This window comes from Phyllobates terribilis, unplaced genomic scaffold (genome assembly GCF_046119375.1).
Source record: "Phyllobates terribilis strain yellow unplaced genomic scaffold, ASM4611937v1 Scaffold_140__1_contigs__length_4765195, whole genome shotgun sequence".
Taxonomy (NCBI): domain Eukaryota; kingdom Metazoa; phylum Chordata; class Amphibia; order Anura; family Dendrobatidae; genus Phyllobates; species Phyllobates terribilis.
Genome location: NW_027362900.1, coordinates 3,508,916 through 3,527,683, shown reverse-complemented (window position 1 = coordinate 3,527,683; position 18,768 = coordinate 3,508,916). Strand labels below are relative to the sequence as shown.

The window sequence follows — 18,768 nt, the reverse complement described above, 5'->3', positions numbered from 1 at the left end:
TCCGGCTTACTGGAGAGGTGAGAGATTCTGATGACGTCACATTACATCATTCTTATCTATGGGAATAACAGATGGACAGAACTGGAGAGGTGAGGACTCTGGAAATGTCTGGAGGGAGATTTATTAATGTGTCTCTCCATAACCAGAGATTAATCATGGGGCCTCCATCTCACCCCCTGATACATGAGGACATCAATGACCAGAAGATCCTAGAACTCACCTACAAGATTATTGAGCTGCTGACTGGAGAGGTGACACTGCTGGGAATGCTGGGACTTTATACAGTAATGCTATGAAGGGATCGAGGGGATGACGGTATCATTGTATGTGTCAGGTTCCTATAAGATGTCAGGATGTCGCCGTCTATTTCTCCATGGAGGAGTGGGAGTATTTAGAAAGACAAAAAGATCTATACAAGGACGTCATGATGGAGGTTCCCCAGCCCCTCACATCTCCAGGTAATAGACAGGACTAAATACACACGGCCTATAATTATCTGTATGTAAAGAATGAATTCAGTCCCTGTATGTGTTTCCTCCAGATCGATCCAGTAAGAGGACAACACCAGAGAGATGTCCCCATCCTCTTCTTCCACAGGACTGTAAACAAGAAGATCCCAATGTTCCTCAGGTAGATACAGAGAAGATGTCATGAGATGTCTCCTATGATGTGTAGACGGCTGTAAAGGTCTTGTGTTCAGTCTTGTTTTATCCACCAGTATTATGTTTTATATTTGTGTAATGAGAACGGTGGAGATGACAGGATTAGAGCTGATCATAGAGGTGACTTCTCCATCTGTCTTTGACTTTTATAATATTTGTTTCAGGGTGAAGATCTGATCCATATTAATACTACAGAGACATATGTGAGGGGTGATGAGCGGTGTAAAGAGGAGATTCCTACATATGACTACCCAGGTGAGTAGTAACCACTGAATACAGAGAAGTCACAGATTCTTCTCAGTCACCGGCTGTGGCTGCTTTATCAGTGGTGTAGTCCGGCAATATCACAATCGTGTGATCACCATTTTGCCGCTCTACCACAACATTCTCCTCCATCCAAAAATGTTCACATTACTTTGTGTGATTGTGAAAGACATTTTCTGTAGAACTTACAACCTGGAGGATCCACCTACCCCCTGGGATTAAAAGACTCTGTCCGTTACCTGCCCAGATCTGTAAACTGCAAAGCCAAATGTCAGCATACGTAGAATGTGCTGACAAGTGAGAAAATCACTTGAAGAAAAATTATGATGGACCTCTTAGAGGAAGCGAAGGGTAATGATGATGTTGGCTTACTAGGTGCCTGATATCTTATTAGATGAATCCACCTTCTGTGCTGCTGAATGTTCTCATATGGTCCCTACAAGACCAGGTCCAGTCTTTCTGACCAAACTTCACTTTTATGAGATACAACATTAAATGTGCAGTGAGGGCCAAGTGTGAATTTCTGTATAATAACAACAGAGTTTCCCTTTATCCTGAGTTTTCAAACCAACTAACTTCAAACAGAATTGTGATATCCTATACAGAAAACATTACACCTGTGCCATGATATATCTCTAAGCTGTGCATGGCTGATGGGTGTAATATACATTTATTCACGCCTGCAGGAGATGTGTTGGCTCGAGCCCTGGTTTCATGGATTCACCCCACGTCATAAATTACATTGTTTTTGATCCCAAAGGAGTTCAGATTACTGCACAATCTCTCCTGAAATGGGGGCGCTAATACTTTCTCTACTCTTCTGGTCCGGACTCATAGTAGCTCCAATGGTCCACCATAAATTAATGCGTTTAGTGAGTTTAGAGTTGGAGCTCTCCTTACATATGTTATTGTTGGGGATGTAACATATCTTTTAATCTGTCTTTTTTTTACAGGTTCATTTTGTATGATAGTTTGATTGTGGTGGGATTGGCTTGACTCACTTATGTGTCTCTGTAACGCCCTGGTAGTCTTTCAAAGAAGGTCTCCATTGCCTCTTCCCAATGCCCGAGGTCTAAATTTAAGACACCTCAGCTCTGCACTATTTTAAAAAGTTCTCCTTGAAAGTCTAATATTTCTTCTTGAAACTCATCTGACAGAAAATATTGTCCCTTACGATAGTTTAGATTCCCAAGAGCCCCCGAGCCCCATACTCTAATTACCCCAGAGTGGTTTCACCACAAGTTATTCATTTTTTACTGAAGAAGACTGTTGAGTTTGATCATTTCAGTAGATGTGTTATTGTCTATAGTCACAGTTTTTGACTTCAGTAGTTAGTGCCCAAAATTCTCTGATTTAATCTCTTCCTGAAGCCAGTTTTCTGTTCCTAATCAGGACCCATTTTTCAAATCTGACGTGTGCCACTTTATGTGGTGATAAGTGTTGGAATTCTTCACAAAGGATAATGGGAAACAAATGGACCTTACAAATTATTTTCCAACTTCTTTTGAACCCGACAATACCCTATATACGGTTGTACACTACTGTCTGGGTACATAGCACGGATAAGGAGGGAAGGAGCGACATTTAGCTATTTGAATGCAGATCTTGCTGGAATAGTTTGCAGACACAATGTATTGGGGGAACTGTTCATGATCACCTGGCAGCTCAAAACATGGCCACCACGAATAGGCTTGGCTCTATCTACTCCATTTTCCAGATCCCAGGGATTGCCTTTCTCATCACCCTTTAACCCCAAGAAGAATAGTCAGGTAGCCGGGTCATAACCAAGAGGGCAGAGAAAATACAAAATCAGAAGACAAGAGTAGTCAGTAAACGGGCCGAGGTCACAACAGGAAACAAATCCACAAGCCGGGAGCTGAGCACAGAGGACTGAACCAGAGGAGAACAAGGCTGTATCTGGCAGCTTCCGGCAATATGCTTCCAGCTTTAGTAGGGTGCGGTGCTCTCCAAATGGCTGAAGCAGGGAGCAGATTACTCCAGCTGGACAGCACACACCCCCATACTGCCTGACTGGATGGTACTACAGGTCCCAGCAATCCTAATCTTAGTGGCTGGACAGAGCCTGTGCCACCCAGAGCTTTTGGTTCCGACATCTCCTCCATCATCAACGCCACCTGCAGAATGAATAAGGCGGTGCCTGGTGACAGAAGGAGACATCGGGGGAGCAGATCCCAGAGGAGATGGGACACATCATTTATTGAATCCCTAATATAACAAAATGGCAGAAAACCAGAGCAGTAGAAATCCCCATAAAGTGTCTCCATTTTGGAAATTATAACCCTTAGTAAATTTATCTATAGGCGTAGTGATTATCTTGACTCCACAGGCACTTTCCGGAAATTGGCACGCAATGGATGTTGGAGAGTGAAAATTGCACTTTGGCCATTTTATTACCCAATACATTGTGTCCATATTGTGCTTCAGGAGACACACACAGTAAATTAAGTGGGTACTTGTCACTATAGTAATGCCAAATACATGGATGCTTGTGACAACACAGCTTTTCTTCTTAATTATGCCAAACATGATTTCTGATTTCCAAGAACAATATACCTTTTTATTTTTATGTTGACTTTTTTAACCTGTGTTCTTCTTTGGTTGATTAACACAGACTATTGTTTGAATAATACTGAATGTTGACACTTGAGTTGAGATGTACTGCAACTTGTTGTCTGCAAATCTTGCAAGATAGGGACATGGAGCAATACTGTTTGATAATATACTAATTTCATATTATACCAGCCCAGCGAATTGTTGATTTGTCGAGCAATGGAGGACAAACTATGCAAGTTGATTAAATGCTCAAACAATGAGTCATGAGCTTCTTCCACCTTCATCCCTAACCCTAACCCTTGACCTGTGAATGATGGTTGCAAAGACAATTGTGATCTATAAAAAGGGGGTCTCTGCCTTTATTCGGTGTCATTCTACAGCATGTCAGCTTAGGGGACTTCGGTCCCAGCTGGAGGAATACAGATCGGCTCCATTGACCATTGCTGAACCCTCAGAGACGTCTTGAAGAATCCAGGTAGGAACAAACAGTTCACCTGGCCGCAGACCTCACTGCTCTCGGCTAGTTTCCTAAGCTTGTCGTTACCTCCTCTCTTTGGGGGCCAGCCAAAAGCGGGGGACCACTGGTGCCGGTAGTTGGCTCTGGAAGCCCCAAAATCGCAGCTGTTCTATCCCAGGCGTGCCAGCGGAAGGGTGAGGACTCTGTAATTTGCACCATCTTGGGTACTTGCTGGGACTGTTTTACCTGTTTATTGTTAGAACCCTCCTGTTTGTTTTTGTTTCTATCTTGTGTTTTGCGGTCACGTGACCATCTTCCTATATATTCCAGCTCCTCCCTTCTGGCTTTGCTGGACTTCAATGTTGTTTTGACTGTCTCTCTAGCCAGGTGCTTTTGTGCCTATCTATCTCTAGTTTGCTTGGTCCTCTGGACCTCTAGTACTTTTGTCAGTTTATCTTTTGCTCTGCAACAACTTCTGTTAGGAGGTGTTCCATTTTTGTCCCAGTCCTTAGTTCTTTTAGGGACCCCTCCCTTTCTCTATAGGTCTCCGTTCAGACTAGCCGAGGACGAAGGCGGGTCTGTTCTCAAGGAACAGGTTGCCCGCTACAATTTAGGGAGTCAGCTTAGTCTTACTATAGGGACAGCTCTCCCCTTCTTTCCCTAGTTTATGTTGCAGATCATAACAGTAAGTCCAGCCCAAACAAAAACCTTAAGGAAAGAAATCCGGGGATCAGTATAGTTTCTGTTCAAGATTTGGCTCAACGCCTGCAGGGATTGTCTCTGGAGTTGTCCGAGCTCCGGAAACACGGGAGTAGCTGTCCTGGGGCGCATTTTGTCGAACCCAAGGTAGGACTCCCTGATATTTTTTATGGTAAACAACAAGATTTTTTTTCCTTTAAAAATGCTTGTTTATTATATTTTCGTTTGAGACCAAGGTCCTTTGGGAATGAATCACAGCGCATTTTGTTTATCATGTCACTTTTGCGCATGGAACCACAGGGGTGGGCCTTTTCTCTCCAACCTAATGATCCGTGTTTTAGGTCAGTGGAGGATTTTTATTCTGCTATGGGGCTATTGTATGACGATCCTGATCGAGTCTCATCTGCTGAGACAGAACTGAGGCGCTTGAATCAGGGGTCAGGTGATGTTGAAAATTATTGTACACACTTCAGAAGGTGGTCCTCAGAAGTGAAATGGAATGATTCGGTGTTAAAATGTTTTTTTCTTGCTGGTCTAAGTGAAAAGGTTAAGGATCTGCTGATTGCATTACCCGCACCTGAAACCTTGCAGGAAGCCATGCAATTAGCTCTACGTGTGGACAGGAGACTGCGTGCCAGGGTTGATGATGAAAAAATTCCTGCAATGGCAGCTCCTAGTCCCCAGAGGGTCTGCTCGGACGGCGGAGAACCGATGGAGTTTGGGGTGATGTCACTCCGCTCTCTGGAAAGAGACCGCAGGTTTTCCAAGGGATTGTGTTTTTATTGTGGTAAAACTGACCATATGATTAAGAACTGTGAGCTTTGTTTAAGTAAAGAAAAAAAAAAAAGGTCAGTTACGCCCGTATTGCTTGTTTGAGCTCTAAGGGAGTATTTCTTTCAGGGAGTACCTCATTGCAGGACGATTTGATTGAATTTCAGGTATTTGTGGATTGTGGTTCAACACTTAATGTGATTGATAACGGTTTTTTGGAAAAACTTAAATTGGAATCCAAACCTTTGTGATCACCTATTTCTGTGATTGCAATTGATAACACTCCTTCGACATGTATTACTCGCAAGGTTGCTGCATTTCCCCTCACTATCAATGGCATTCACCAAGAAAATTTGGATTTGGTGGTATTAAATAATTTACCCTCTCCAGTCGTTTTAGGTTTGCCTTGGTTAAAACTGCACAATCCTTTACTAGACTGGTCTACTAATGAGATTAAGTCTTGGAGTCCTAAGTGCTATGATAAGTGTTGTAATGGTCGCATTGCGGTTGTGGAAAAAGGGGAATTACCTGTACCTATTCAGGATTTTTGGAAGTTTTTTTCAGAGGAGGAGTCGCAAGTTTTACCTCCTCATAGGGACTATGATTGCACCATTGAGTTTGTTCCTGGAGCTACTCTTCCCAAGAGTCTCTTACTTAATCTGACTATCCCTGAAAGAAAGGCCTTGGAGGAATACATACAGACGAGCTTGGCTGCTGGTCATATTAGACCTTCTAAGTCGCCTGGTGCCGTTGGATTTTTCTTTTTGCTAAAAAAAAGGACGGCGGTTTACGTCCATGTCTGGACTTTCGTGAAATTAATAAGATTACCGTACCCAATTCCTACCCATTGCCGTTAATTCCTGACTTGTTTAACCGGTTAGTGGGGGCCAAGTGGTTCTCTAAAATTGATCTCCGGGGGGCATACAATTTGTTACGAATGAAGGAGGGTGATGAATGGAAAACTGATCTTAACACTCCGGTAGGTCATTTTGAGAATCTGGTGATGCCTTTTGGTCTTACCAATGCACCCGCGTTTTTTCAGAACCTTATTAATGACATCCTGAGACCTTTGATTGGTAAGAATGTGGTTGTGTATTTGGATGACATTCTGATTTATTCACCAGATCTGGAGTCTCATTGGCAGAGTGTACGTGAAGTTTTGCAGTTATTGAGTGATAATTCACTCTTTGCTAAGCTGGAGAAATGTGAGTTCGCTGTGCAGAGAATTAGTTTTTTGGGCTACATTATCTCCAGCGAGGGCTTTGAGATGGACCCGGTGAAGGTTCAGGCTGTGCAGAAATGGCCTAGGCCTATTGGTTTGAAACCAATACAGAGATTTTTGGGTTTCGCCAATTATTACAGGAAATTCATTAAGAATTTTTCTATAATTGTTAAGCCGCTGACCGATCTCACCAGGAAAGGTGCGAATACGGTCCAGTGGACTACTGAGGCCATTGAAGCTTTTGTGTATCTCAAGGAGAGGTTCAGTTCTGCCCCTATCCTTATGCAGCCTGATGAGACCAAGCCTTTTTTGGTCGAGGTGGAGGCTTCTTCGGTGGGGGTCGGTGCAGTTTTGTCTCAGGAGAACAAGGATGGAGTACATCCCTGTGCTTTTTTTTTTTAAAAAAAATTTCAGAGACCGAACTTAATTACGATGTTGGTAATCAGGAATTGCTGGCTATTAAACTCGCGTTTGAACATTGGTGTCATTTCTTGGAAGGTGCTAGATTTCCTATTCAGGTTTTCACAGATCATAAGAATTTGATCTATCTGGATGCTGCCAAACGCTTGAATGCCCGTCAAGCTAGGTGGGCACTTTTTTTTTCTCGGTTTCATTTTTCTGTTACCTATATCCCTGGTACTAAGAATGTTAAAGGTGATGCTTTTCTCCCATGGTTGGTACCGAGGAGGAGGAGAGCATTTTACAGGAAGGAGTTGTGGTAGCAGCATTGGACTCCGTTTTGGAAGATGGGATTCTGAAAGCCCAAGAGGATGCCCCATCTAACACTCCTCATGGGAGGTTGTTTGTGCCTAGAACCTTTAGGAGAGAGTTGTTTGTGGAGTATTATGAGTCTCGGTTGGCAGGTCATCCAGGAATTTCTGAGACTAAGAGACTTATCAGTCGCAGGTTTTGGTGGCCTGGGTGGCAGAAGGAAGTCATCAAGTGGGTACGTCAATGTACGGTTCACATACCCCTGCTGCGGGGTTGCTTTGCCCTCTGGTGGTTCCTAGTGCGCCTTGGACGCATCTGGCAATGGATTTTATTACTGACCTTCCTGTGTCCGAGGGTTTCACTGTCATCTGGGTGGTCGTGGACCGTTTTAGCAAGATGTGTCATTTGGTTCCATTCATTAAGCTACCCTGCGCTAAGACACTCGCTAAGGCGTTTGTTAAGGATATTGTCAGGCTCCATGGCGTTCCCACCGACATTGTTTCTGATAGGGGACCTCAGTTTGTGGCTCGCTTTTGGCGTGCTTTTTGTGACAGGTTGGGAGTCCATTTGTCATTTTCGTCTGGTTATCATCCTGAGTTTAATGGACAGACTGAAAGAAAGAACCAGGATGTTGAACAGTTTTTGCGTTGTTTTATGGCGGACAATCAAGAGGGGTGGTCTGAGTTTCTGCCACTCTCAGAATTTGCTCTTAACAACCATACATCCTCCTCTGCTGGGTGTTCTCCTTTTTTTTGTTGTACTGGGAGACATCCGTCTTTTGGTTCGTTCTCCAAATTGGGGTCGGCGGTGCCGGAGGAGGAGAATTTTTCCTGTGATTTGGAGAGAGTTTGGACTAATGTACGTTGTAACCTTCAAGAGGCTAACAAAAAGTCCAAGAAGTATTTTAACAGGAAACGTAAAGAGGTTTTGTTTACTGTGGGTGACATGGTTTGGTTGTCCTCAAAGAATCTGCGGTTGAGGATTCCCTCTAAAAAATTGGGTCCGAAGTTTGTGGGGCCATTTAAGGTGCTTCAGGTGGTTAACCAGTCTGCTGTTAGGTTGGAGGTTCCCACCTCCTGGAAGATTAATCCTGTGTTTCATGTTTCCTTGTTGAAAAAGGCTGATGTATCGGATAGGGAGGCCACTGTCAGAGTTCCTCCGGTGGTGGAAGACGGCCAATATGAAATTTCTCGTATCCTGAATTCCAGAGGGCATAGAGGGAGATTGCAGTATCTCGTCGCTTGGAAAGGTTTCGGTCCTGAGGATAACTCCTGGGTAAAGGCAGATTATGTCTCTGCCCCTAGACTTGTCAGAGCTTTCCACAGGAGATTTCCGGATAGGCCTGGAGGATCCGGAGGATCCTCATAAAAGAGGGGGTACTGTTAGAACCCTCCTGTTTGTTTTTGTTTCTATCTTGTGTTTTGCGGTCACGTGACCATCTTCCTATATATTCCAGCTCCGCCCTTCTGGCTTTGCTGGACTTCAGTGTTGTTTTGACTGTCTCTCTAGCCAGGTGCTTTTGTGCCTATCTATCTCTAGTTTGTTCCTCTGGACCTCTAGTACTTTTGTCAGTTTATCTTTTGCTCTGCAACAACTTCTGTTAGGAGGTGTCCCATTTTTGTCCCAGTCCTTAGTTCTTTTAGGGACCCCTCCCTTTCTCTATAGGTCTCCGTTCAGACTAGCCGAGGACGAAGGCGGGTCTGTTCTCAAGGAACAGATTGCCCGCTACAACGTAAGGACTCAGTTTAGTCTTAATGTAGGGACAGCTCTCCCCTTCTTTCCCTAGTTTATGTTGCAGATCATAACATTTATTGTCCGCTTTGTGGTTCAATAAACTATTACCACACTGTTTTACCCGCACCCTGTGTTGTCTGAGTAGTATTACGCCCACGGAAGACCCGGTGTCTTCACAATGTTAAATATGGTTTGAGCACACTGCAAGGCTCAGAAGCGAAGGGAAGATTTGACTTTGGGAGAGCGGATTTTGCTGGATTGGTTTATGGATGAGTAGAAGTTTTTATTGGTATCATTTTTGCCTACATAATAATTTTTGATGGCTTCTTATTCCATATTTTGGAGGCAGAATGAAAAAACAGTTGAACACCACGTTATACTGGTTCATCCTATGAGGTTTTCTATTATACTGTGACTGTCATTCTATCAATAACTTGCCATTTCTACAGACACTTTAAGAAATGTTCAAAAATTACATTTCAAGGATATTTTATTCAAAAATAATTGTTTTTTATTCTTAACAAACAAAGTAGCACTCTGTAATGCTAAGTATGTAAATATGAAGTATGAAATATGAATAGCATTACTGCTGTAGAAAATAGAAATAAATGAGAAATTTTAGCACATAAATTGGCCAATTCATGTGTACCTGACAGCTGCGTTAAGGTGTTTCTTGATGTCAGGACCCTACCAATGTGAATACCTCTCTAAGGGACATCGGTCTGCTTATGTGTGGGAAAGTAAGATTTTCTACAGCAGTAATGCTATTCATATTTCATATGTCATATTTACATACTTAGCGTTACAGAGTGCTACTTTGTTTGTTAATTGTATATGGAGGTAGCTTCTCCTAGTAAGATCCTGTTCACACCTATTTCTTGTATTGGAAGTGCCGTTAGTTTTTTCTGTTTCTATGTTTAAGCTTTGACTGAGCACTCCACCTCTATGCCGCAGGTGGTTTTAATTGCAGTAGGATCTTGCTTTCCCACACATAAGCAGACGGATGTCCCTTAGAGAGGTATTCACATTGGTAGGATCCTGACATCGAGAAACGCCTTACCGCGCCTGTCAGGTACACATGAATTGGCCAATTTATGCGCTAAGATTTCTCATTTATTTTTATTTTCTACAGCAGTAATGCTACTCATATTTCATACTTCATATTTACATACTTAGCGTTAAAAAGTTCTACTTTGTTTGTTAATTGTATATGGAGGTATCTTCTCCTAGTAAACAACTGTTCACACCTATTTCTTGTATTGGAAGTGCCGTCAGTTTTTTCTGTTTCTATGTTTTTTATTCTTGGCAGATGACTGTACCAGGAGATCAGAGGGACAGCTGACATCTTCAATTTTTAAATCAGATGATCTTCAGATTCCACGGGATACAATTGAAGTGAATGCCATTACTCCAGATATACCATCATCCCTTCACAGCAAAGATCTATCATCTAATCCTATGAAACAGGTCCTGTCTTCTGATTCATTACCGACTACTAAGGAAAATCAAAATAAAAAAATAAGCATTACAAAACAAACTGCTCCTAATGCAAAGAAGTCATTTTCATGTTCAGAAAATAGGAATAGTTTTATGCTTGAAAAGTCTATTCTTAAACATCAAAAATTACACACAGCGGACAACAGATTTTTTTGTTCCAAATGTGGGAGATGTTTTAACCAGAAATCAGACTTTGTCAAGCACGAGAGAATTCACACAGGGGAGGAGCCTTTTTCATGTTCAGAATGTGGGAAATGTTTTAACCAGAAAGTGCATCTTGATCGCCACCAGAGAACCCACACAGGGAAGAAGCCTTTTTCATGTTCAGAATGTGGGAAATGTTTTAACCGAAAATCAGACTTTGTCAGGCACAAGAGAATTCACACAGGGGAGAAGCCTTTTTCATGTTCAGAATGTGGGAAATGTTTTAACCAGAAATCAGACTTTGTCAGGCACCAGAGAATTCACACAGGGGAGAAGCCTTTTTCATGTTCAGAATGTGGGAAATGTTTTAACCAGAAATCAGACTTTGTCAGGCACCAGAGAATTCACACAGGGGAGAAGCCTTTTTCATGTTCAGAATGTGGGAAATGTTTTAACCAGAAATCAGACTTTGTCAAGCACCAGAGAATTCACACAGTGGAGAAGCCTTTTTCATGTTCAGAATGTGAGAAATGTTTTAACCAGAAATCAGACTTTGTCAAGCACCAGAGAAATCACACAGTGGAGAAGCCTTTTTCATGCTCAGAATGTGGGAAATGTTTTAACCAGAAATCAGACTTTGTCAAGCACCAGAGAATTCACACAGGGGAGAAGCCTTTTTCCTGTTCAGAATGTGGGAAATGTTTTAACCAGAAACCACATCTTGAAAACCACCAGAGAACCCACACAGGGGAGAAGCCTTTTTCATGTTCAGAATGTGGGAAATGTTTTAACCAGAAATCAGATTTTGTCAAGCACCAGAGAATTCACACAGGGGAGAAGCCTTTTTCATGTTCAGAATGCGGGAAATGTTTTAACCGGAAAGACTATCTTGATGGCCACCAGAGAATCCACACAGGGGAGAAGCCTTTTTCCTGCTCAGAATGTGGGAAATATTTTAACCATAAATGGATTTTTGTTGTACACCAAAGAACTCACACAGGGGAGAAACTTTTTTCATGTTCAGAATGTGGGAAATGTTTTAACCATAAATCAGATTTGATTAGGCACCAGAGAACCCACACAGGGAAGAAGCCTTTTTCCTGTTCAGAATGTGAAAAATGTTTTAGTTGGAAAGCACATCTTCATAACCACCAGAGAACTCACACAGGGGAGAAGACTTTTTCATGTTCAGAATGTGGAAAATGTTTTACCCAGAAATCAGTTCTTGTTAGACACCAGAGAATTCACACAGGGGAGAAGCCATTTTCATGTTCAGAATGTGGGAAATGTTTTAACCTGAAATCAGATTTGATTAAGCACCAGGGAACCCACACAGGGGAGAAGCCTTTTTCCTGTTCTTTATATTTTTAATCCAAAAAATTTTCATTGAGCTTTTTTTCTTTAGTTTTTTTGATAAAACAAGAAACCAGTACACACAATAATAAAATAACATACCATAGGGATGACATATGCATCTCTCCTATATATCCTTTCAGCTTGCCCATTACCGTCTGATAACTTTCAGTTACTATATCTTACAATTAACATTCCACATTCTTGAAATCTCTTATATAACCATAATATTGTAATAAACATTATAATCCTATACACATATAGGTGTGCTATATTACCCATACCACATGTTAAGGAATTCCAATGAAACATTAGACCTCGCCAATACCCCCATTACCACCCATAAATCAAATAGTCTCTCCAACAATAACCCTCTTGATGGCATTCTAGGTGTATCCAACCATAATCCGATAATATTATTTATCTTATTTTTGAGTTCACTCATTTCTGGAGGTGAGGGAGTAATCCATTTGGATGCTATATGTTTCCTAGCTTGAAATAAAATACGTGAAATCCCTATTGAAATTGGGTCAAATTCCATATCATCTTCTAATATACCTAATAGGCATTTTTTGGGTCTGGTTGAATATCTATTTTATATACCCTCTTTATAATAGACAAAAAACTCCTTTCCAGTATTTACCTAACTCCCGGCATTCCCATAGTGTATGTAATATTTGAGGTCTACCTATGATGTCAATCACAGGCCTCTCTCATCTTTTTAAATGGGAGAACTTGCACAATTCGTGGCTGATTATCGTATTTTTCGGACCATAAGACGCACTTTTTTCCCCCCAATATTTGGGAGGAAAATGGGGGGTGCGTCTTATGGTCCGAACGTTACCTGCGGTGGTGGTAAAGTGGGATCTCAGGGCCCTCCAGGAACGCGGCGGTGGCGTCGTCGTCAGCGGCAGCAGAGATGAGCGGCTGGGGCCAGCAACTGTGCCTGGCTGGTACTGGGGCTGGCGCCGGTGTCGGGCTGTGAGCGGTGTGCGGCCTGAGCAGATTTCTGATGTGCGTGGCCAACTTCCTAGAGCTGTGATCTACAGGAAAATGGCCGCCGGAGCTACCGGTCCGCGCATGCGGCGGCTCGGGCGGCCATTTTCCTGTAGATCACAGCAATAGGAAGTTGGCCGCGCACACCGGAAACCTGCTCAGGCCGCACGCCGCTCACAGCCCGGCGCCAGCCCCAGTACCAGCCAGGCACAGTTGCTGGTTCCAGCCGCTCACCTCTACTGCCGCTGACGACGCCACCGCCGCTACTTCCACCGCGTTCCTGGAGGGCCCTGCGATCCCACTTTACCACCACCGCAGGTAATGTTCGGACCATAAGACGCACCCCCCATTTTCCTCCCAAATATTGGGGGAAAAAAGTGCGTCTTATGGTCCGAAAAATACGGTAATCAGCCACGAATTGTGCAAGTTCTCCCACTTAAAAAGATGAGAGAGGCCTGTAATTGACATCATAGGTAGACCTCAAATATGAGAGACAAAATGAGGGAACAAATACTGAAAATCACATTGTCTGATTTGGAAAGAAATTATTTTCAAATTTGGGTGGAAAATAAGTATTTGGTCAATTACAAAAGTTCATCTCCATACTTTGTTATATATCCTTTGTTGGCAATGCCAGAGGTCAAACGTTTTTCTGTAAGTCTTCACAAGGTTGGCACACACTGTTGATGGTATGTTGGCCCATTCCTCCATGCAGATCTTCTCTAGAGCAGTGATGTTTTGTGGCTGTCGCTGGGCAACACGGACTTTCAACTCCCTCCAAAGCTTTTTATAAGGTTTAGATCTGGAGACTGGCTAGGCCACTCCAGGACCTTGAAATGCTTCTTACGAAGCCACTCCTTCGTTGCCCTGGCGGTGTGCTTGGAATTATTGTCATGCTGAAAGACCCAGCCCCGTTTCATCATCAATGCCCTTGCTAATGGAAGGAGGTTTGGACTCAAAATCTCACGATACATGGCCCCATTCATTCTTTCATGTACACGGCCCCAAAGCATGATGTTGCCACCCCCGTGCTCACAGTAGGTATGGTATTCTTTGGATGCAACTCAGCATTCTTTCTCCTCCAAATACGACAAGTTGTGTTTCTACCAAACAGTTCTACTTTGGTTACATCTGACCATATGACATTCTCCCAATACTCTTCTGAATCATCCAAATGTTCTCTAGCAAACTTCAAACGGGCCCGGACATGTAATGGCTTAAGCAGGGGGACACGTCTGGCACTGCAGGACCTGAGTCCCTGGCAGCTTAGTGTGTTACTTATGGTAGCCTGTGTAACGTTGGTCCCAGCTCTCTGCAGGTCATTCACTAAGTCCCCCCATGTGGTTCTGGGATTTTTGTTCACCATTCTTGAGATCATTTTGATCCCACAGGGTGAGATCTTGTGTGGAGCCCCCGATCGAGGGAGATTATCAGTGGTCTTGTATGTCTTCCATTTTCTAATTATCGCTCCCACAGTTGATTTCTTCACACCAAGCTTCTTGCCTATTGCAGATTCAGTCTTCCCAGCCTGGTGCAGGGCTACAATTTTGTTTCTGGTGTCCTTCAACAGCTCTTTGGTCTTCACCATAGTTGAGTTTCGAGTGTGACTGTGGACAGGTGTCTTTTAAACTGATAACAGGTTCAAATAGGTGCCAGTACAACAGGTAATGAGTGGAGGTCAGAGGAGTCTCTTAAAGAAGAAGTTACAGGTCTGTGAGCCAGAAATCTTGCTTGTTTGTAATTGACCAAATACTTATTTTCCACCAAAATTTGAAAAAAATTTCTTTCCAAATCAGACAATGTGATTTTCAGGATTTGTTTTCTCATTTTGTCTCTCATAGTTGAGGTCTACCGATGATGTAAATTACAGGCCTCTCTCATCTTTTTAAGTGGGAGACCTTGCACAATTGATGGCTGACTAAATATTTTTTTCCCCACTGTATATTAGTGCATTAGGAAGCGCCAAAACACCAGATTCCTTGTGTCACTTTATAGTTATTCAAATTTTATCCTAGCCGATTTCTTTTTCCATATAAGAGAACGAAACTTGGTATGAATTTTCTGAAAATGGGAATTATGGATCCAAATAGGGGCATTATGCAGAAAGTATAAGAGCTGGGGCATCAATATCATTTTTAATAAGTTCCCTCTTCCTACAGCCGATAATGGTAATCTCCACCACACATCTATTTTCTTTTTATAGTTTTCCAGAAGATATAGATTCAGTACAATGTAATCCTGAGATCTTTTTGTTATACTTATACCAAGGTATTAGAATTTCTCAACTGTTTGTATTCGTGCAGGTTCTAATATGCTCGAATTAGGGATATCCTCACATGATGGAATAACCGACTTATCCCAATTAATGGACAGGCCTGACCATTCACCAAACTCTCCAATAATGTTCAGAATAGGATCAATAGAGTTCTGGATATCACCTACTGTACATATATAACTGTTTGTGTATTATACAATCATTGTATTTTATGTAGTGTGGGCACCCGCTTCTGCAGTGCCACCATGTAACCAATTGTTTGTGAAATAAAGGTTTTTGACCAAACTCATGTTTGGTGTTTCTGCTTTGGGTTTCTGATTATTCCCAAATGGTCTGCCATTCATATCCTAGCATAGATATGTCACCATCTTATTGGTACTAGACAATTGTTTGATACGTAGATCCTTTCCTTTGGTTTAATATATATTATTTGCTTCATTCAATTTTTGTTGTGTTAACCCCTTTACTCCCGAACGTGATTTGCACGTTAATGACCAGGCCAATTTTTACAATTCTGACCACTGTCACTTTATGATGTAATAACTCTGGAACGCTTCAACGGATCTCACTGATTCTGAGATTATTTTTTTGTGACATATTGCACTTCATGATAGTGTTAAAATTTCTTCGATGAGACTTGCGGTACTTTGTGAAAAAATCTGAAATTTGGCGAAATTTGAATTTTTATGCCCTTAAATCAGAGAGATATGTCACACAAAATAGTTAATAAATAACATTTCCTACATGTCTACTTTACATCAGCAAAATTTTTGAACCAAAATTTTTTTTTGTTAAGAAGTTATAAGGGTTAAAAGTTGACCAGCGATTTCTCATTTTTCCAACATAATTTAAAAAAACCATTTTTTAGGGACCACATCATATTTGAAGTGACTTTGAGGAGCCTTTATGACAGAAAATAACCAGAAGTGACACCTTTCAGGTGCTTCACAGGACGTTTTGGAATGTGGAAGAAAACAATGAACATTTAACTTTTTTTCACAAAAATGTTACTTTAGAAAAAACATTTTTTTATTTTTGCACTAAGTATCGTGGGTGCTCGAGTGACATGCTCGAGTCCCTGCCCCGCATGTTTCACGGTTGTTAAACACCCAAAAAAAACATGCGGGGATTGCTCGTGTATGGCTGGCATCCCACATGCGGGGTGGAGACTTGAGTATGTCACCCGAGCACCCACGATACTCGGAGCAAACCCAAGCACCCGATGCAAACTCAAGTAGCGAACACTTGCGCTCAACACTAGTCGCCATATCCTCATCATTTTTTTTCTTTACTTTTGAAAAAATACCAACCCTAACACAACCCTAACCTTAACACAACCTCAATCCTAACCCCAACCCTAACCCTACCCCAAGGGATCCATTCACTATAAAGAGGCAGCAGAGTTACTCTGAACTCTATCTGGCACATCTAATTAAAAGACAGACACCGTGTGATCACAGGCCAGACTGCATCCACGGTGCAGCCATCTGACTCATTACAGGGAGTCTTCCGCCGGGGGTTCCATCTGAATCACGTATTTCAGAGATTTACAAAGAAACTCCGGTGTAAGCCCTCAGTGCAGAATGCAGGATAAATGTGAGCCAAGCCTTACTTTGATCTTTGGGAGGCAGAATGAACAAATCAGCAGCAGGTGAAGAATTAATTTTATTCATTTTTTTATGTCGTTCCTCATGTGGTATAAGTGATTAGACTACTTTATTCTTGGGGTCGGTGCGATTACAGTGATACCAGATTTATAAGGGGTTTTTATGTTTGGCTGCTGTCACACACTAAAATACACTTATTTTTGCAAAGACTAGTTTTTGCATCGCCATATTTTGATAGCTATAATTTTTCCATATTTCGACCGACAAAGTCATGTAAAGGTTTGTTTTTTGCAGGACAACTTGACGTTTTTATTGGTGCCATTTTCGGGCACGTGACATTGTTTGATCACTTTCTATTGCAATTTTTGGGAGGCAGAATAAACAAAAACCAACAGTTCAGGAATAATTTTTTTTATGCTGTTCCACATGTAGGGTGACACCACTGAATGTAAATTCTTGGTGATATTGGACGTTTTTTGATATATGAATTATTTCTGTCATTACAGAGTGTCCAAGTAAAAAATGTTTGATTAAATTCAAATGGATCTTAAAGCCAGAGAACTGGTCTGGCAATCTAAGGCTACAGAAATTTTTAAAAAAGGTAGTAAATGTGGTTTTAGTGACACCTCCACCTCAAATAAAGAAACCATACGTCAATAGAAAAATCTATTATTCAAGAAAACCAAACTTTGATGGACCAAAACTTCACTTGAGAATTATCTAGATCAAAAAATAATTCCTAGGAGTCTGAGAATCCATCTTTTTCCCACTTTTGAACTTGAAGATGAAACCCTTGTTAGTAAATGGATCACAGTAGCACCTACATGTTCCATTTTGTTCATTAAGGTCATAGTGGACAAAAATACCTCCCTCTTGGTGGAAATAGATAATGAGATTGAAAAAAATAGAAAAAGTCATGCATAAAGATATGTCAACTAAGAATCTTCAAAATGGCATAAAGATATTGAGAAGGACTTGGAAAAATGTGAACATAATCTAAGTCAAGGCAAATTGAAAAAATTTGCCAGAGATCAGGCGGATTATGAATCCAATAAAGTATACAGATGGCAATTCAAGAAATTGTATAGAAAAACACCCTAGACGCGAAGTATATCCTCAAATTCACATCAACAGCAGAAAGCACATCATCCAATAGGGACCAGGATGGACCGGATGGTGCCAGTTATAGTGGGCAGAAAACGAGATATTTTGATAAGAAAAAGAAATTTGGAGCCCCTACTCATGGAGGAGGTTGAAACCAAAGGAATGATAAACTTACGGTGATTAATCTCTTGACTTATATTCTCACTGAGGCACAAATAAATGTGTTAGAAAAATGATTAACCTTTTCTCCGTCTCAACCCTTAGACCCATTTCTAGCAATCAGAGATGTTCATTTCTTCGCCAGAAAACTTATATTGAAAAAACTTCATCATAAAACCAACAATGAAGAAATTTTTACCACTAAAGAAGAAATTGAGGCTTTACGTATCTTGGAATCACTAGCAGAAGAAAACACGAGTATTGCAGCAGAGGTAAGTACTTTCCCCATACAACTTTTCAATAAATCCGAAACATTTTCAGCTCTAAATTTAGGGTCCAGCAGTTGACATTTTCACCAAACTTGTATCAGCACAAATTGAGCAACTTAACACTAAAAAAACTTACTCAAATTTGAGCAATGCAGATGGAACAGCATTAAAAGAAATGCAAGATTGGAAAGATGTTGTATTTAAGGGGGCAGATAAAGGTGGTAACTTAGTTATCTGGCCTAATACTGTGCATGAAAAACAGGCATATAA

At 41.5% G+C, this 18,768-nt stretch overlaps 1 protein-coding gene across 1 annotated transcript; it reads left to right on the top strand.

The window, feature by feature from the left end:
* The first annotated feature begins 325 nt into the window (after window positions 1–325).
* Window positions 326–12,106, top strand: LOC141205541 (uncharacterized). Its single transcript, XM_073664108.1, has 4 exons — window positions 326–458; window positions 542–630; window positions 827–917; window positions 10,404–12,106. The coding sequence occupies exons 1-4, from the start codon at window positions 326–328 to the stop codon at window positions 12,104–12,106; spliced, it is 2,016 nt and encodes a 671-aa protein (XP_073520209.1).
* Window positions 12,107–18,768: the final 6,662 nt, after the last annotated feature.

Excerpts from the sequence above, each read along its gene's own strand:
- LOC141205541 (XM_073664108.1), top strand. The coding sequence starts at position 326 with ATGTGTCAGGTTCCTATAAGATGTCAGGATGTCGCCGTCTATTTCTCC. Across the intron at positions 459-541 it reads CCAGCCCCTCACATCTCCAG|ATCGATCCAGTAAGAGGACA; the intron begins GTAATAGACAGG and ends TGTTTCCTCCAG. Across the intron at positions 631-826 it reads AAGATCCCAATGTTCCTCAG|GGTGAAGATCTGATCCATAT; the intron begins GTAGATACAGAG and ends TATTTGTTTCAG.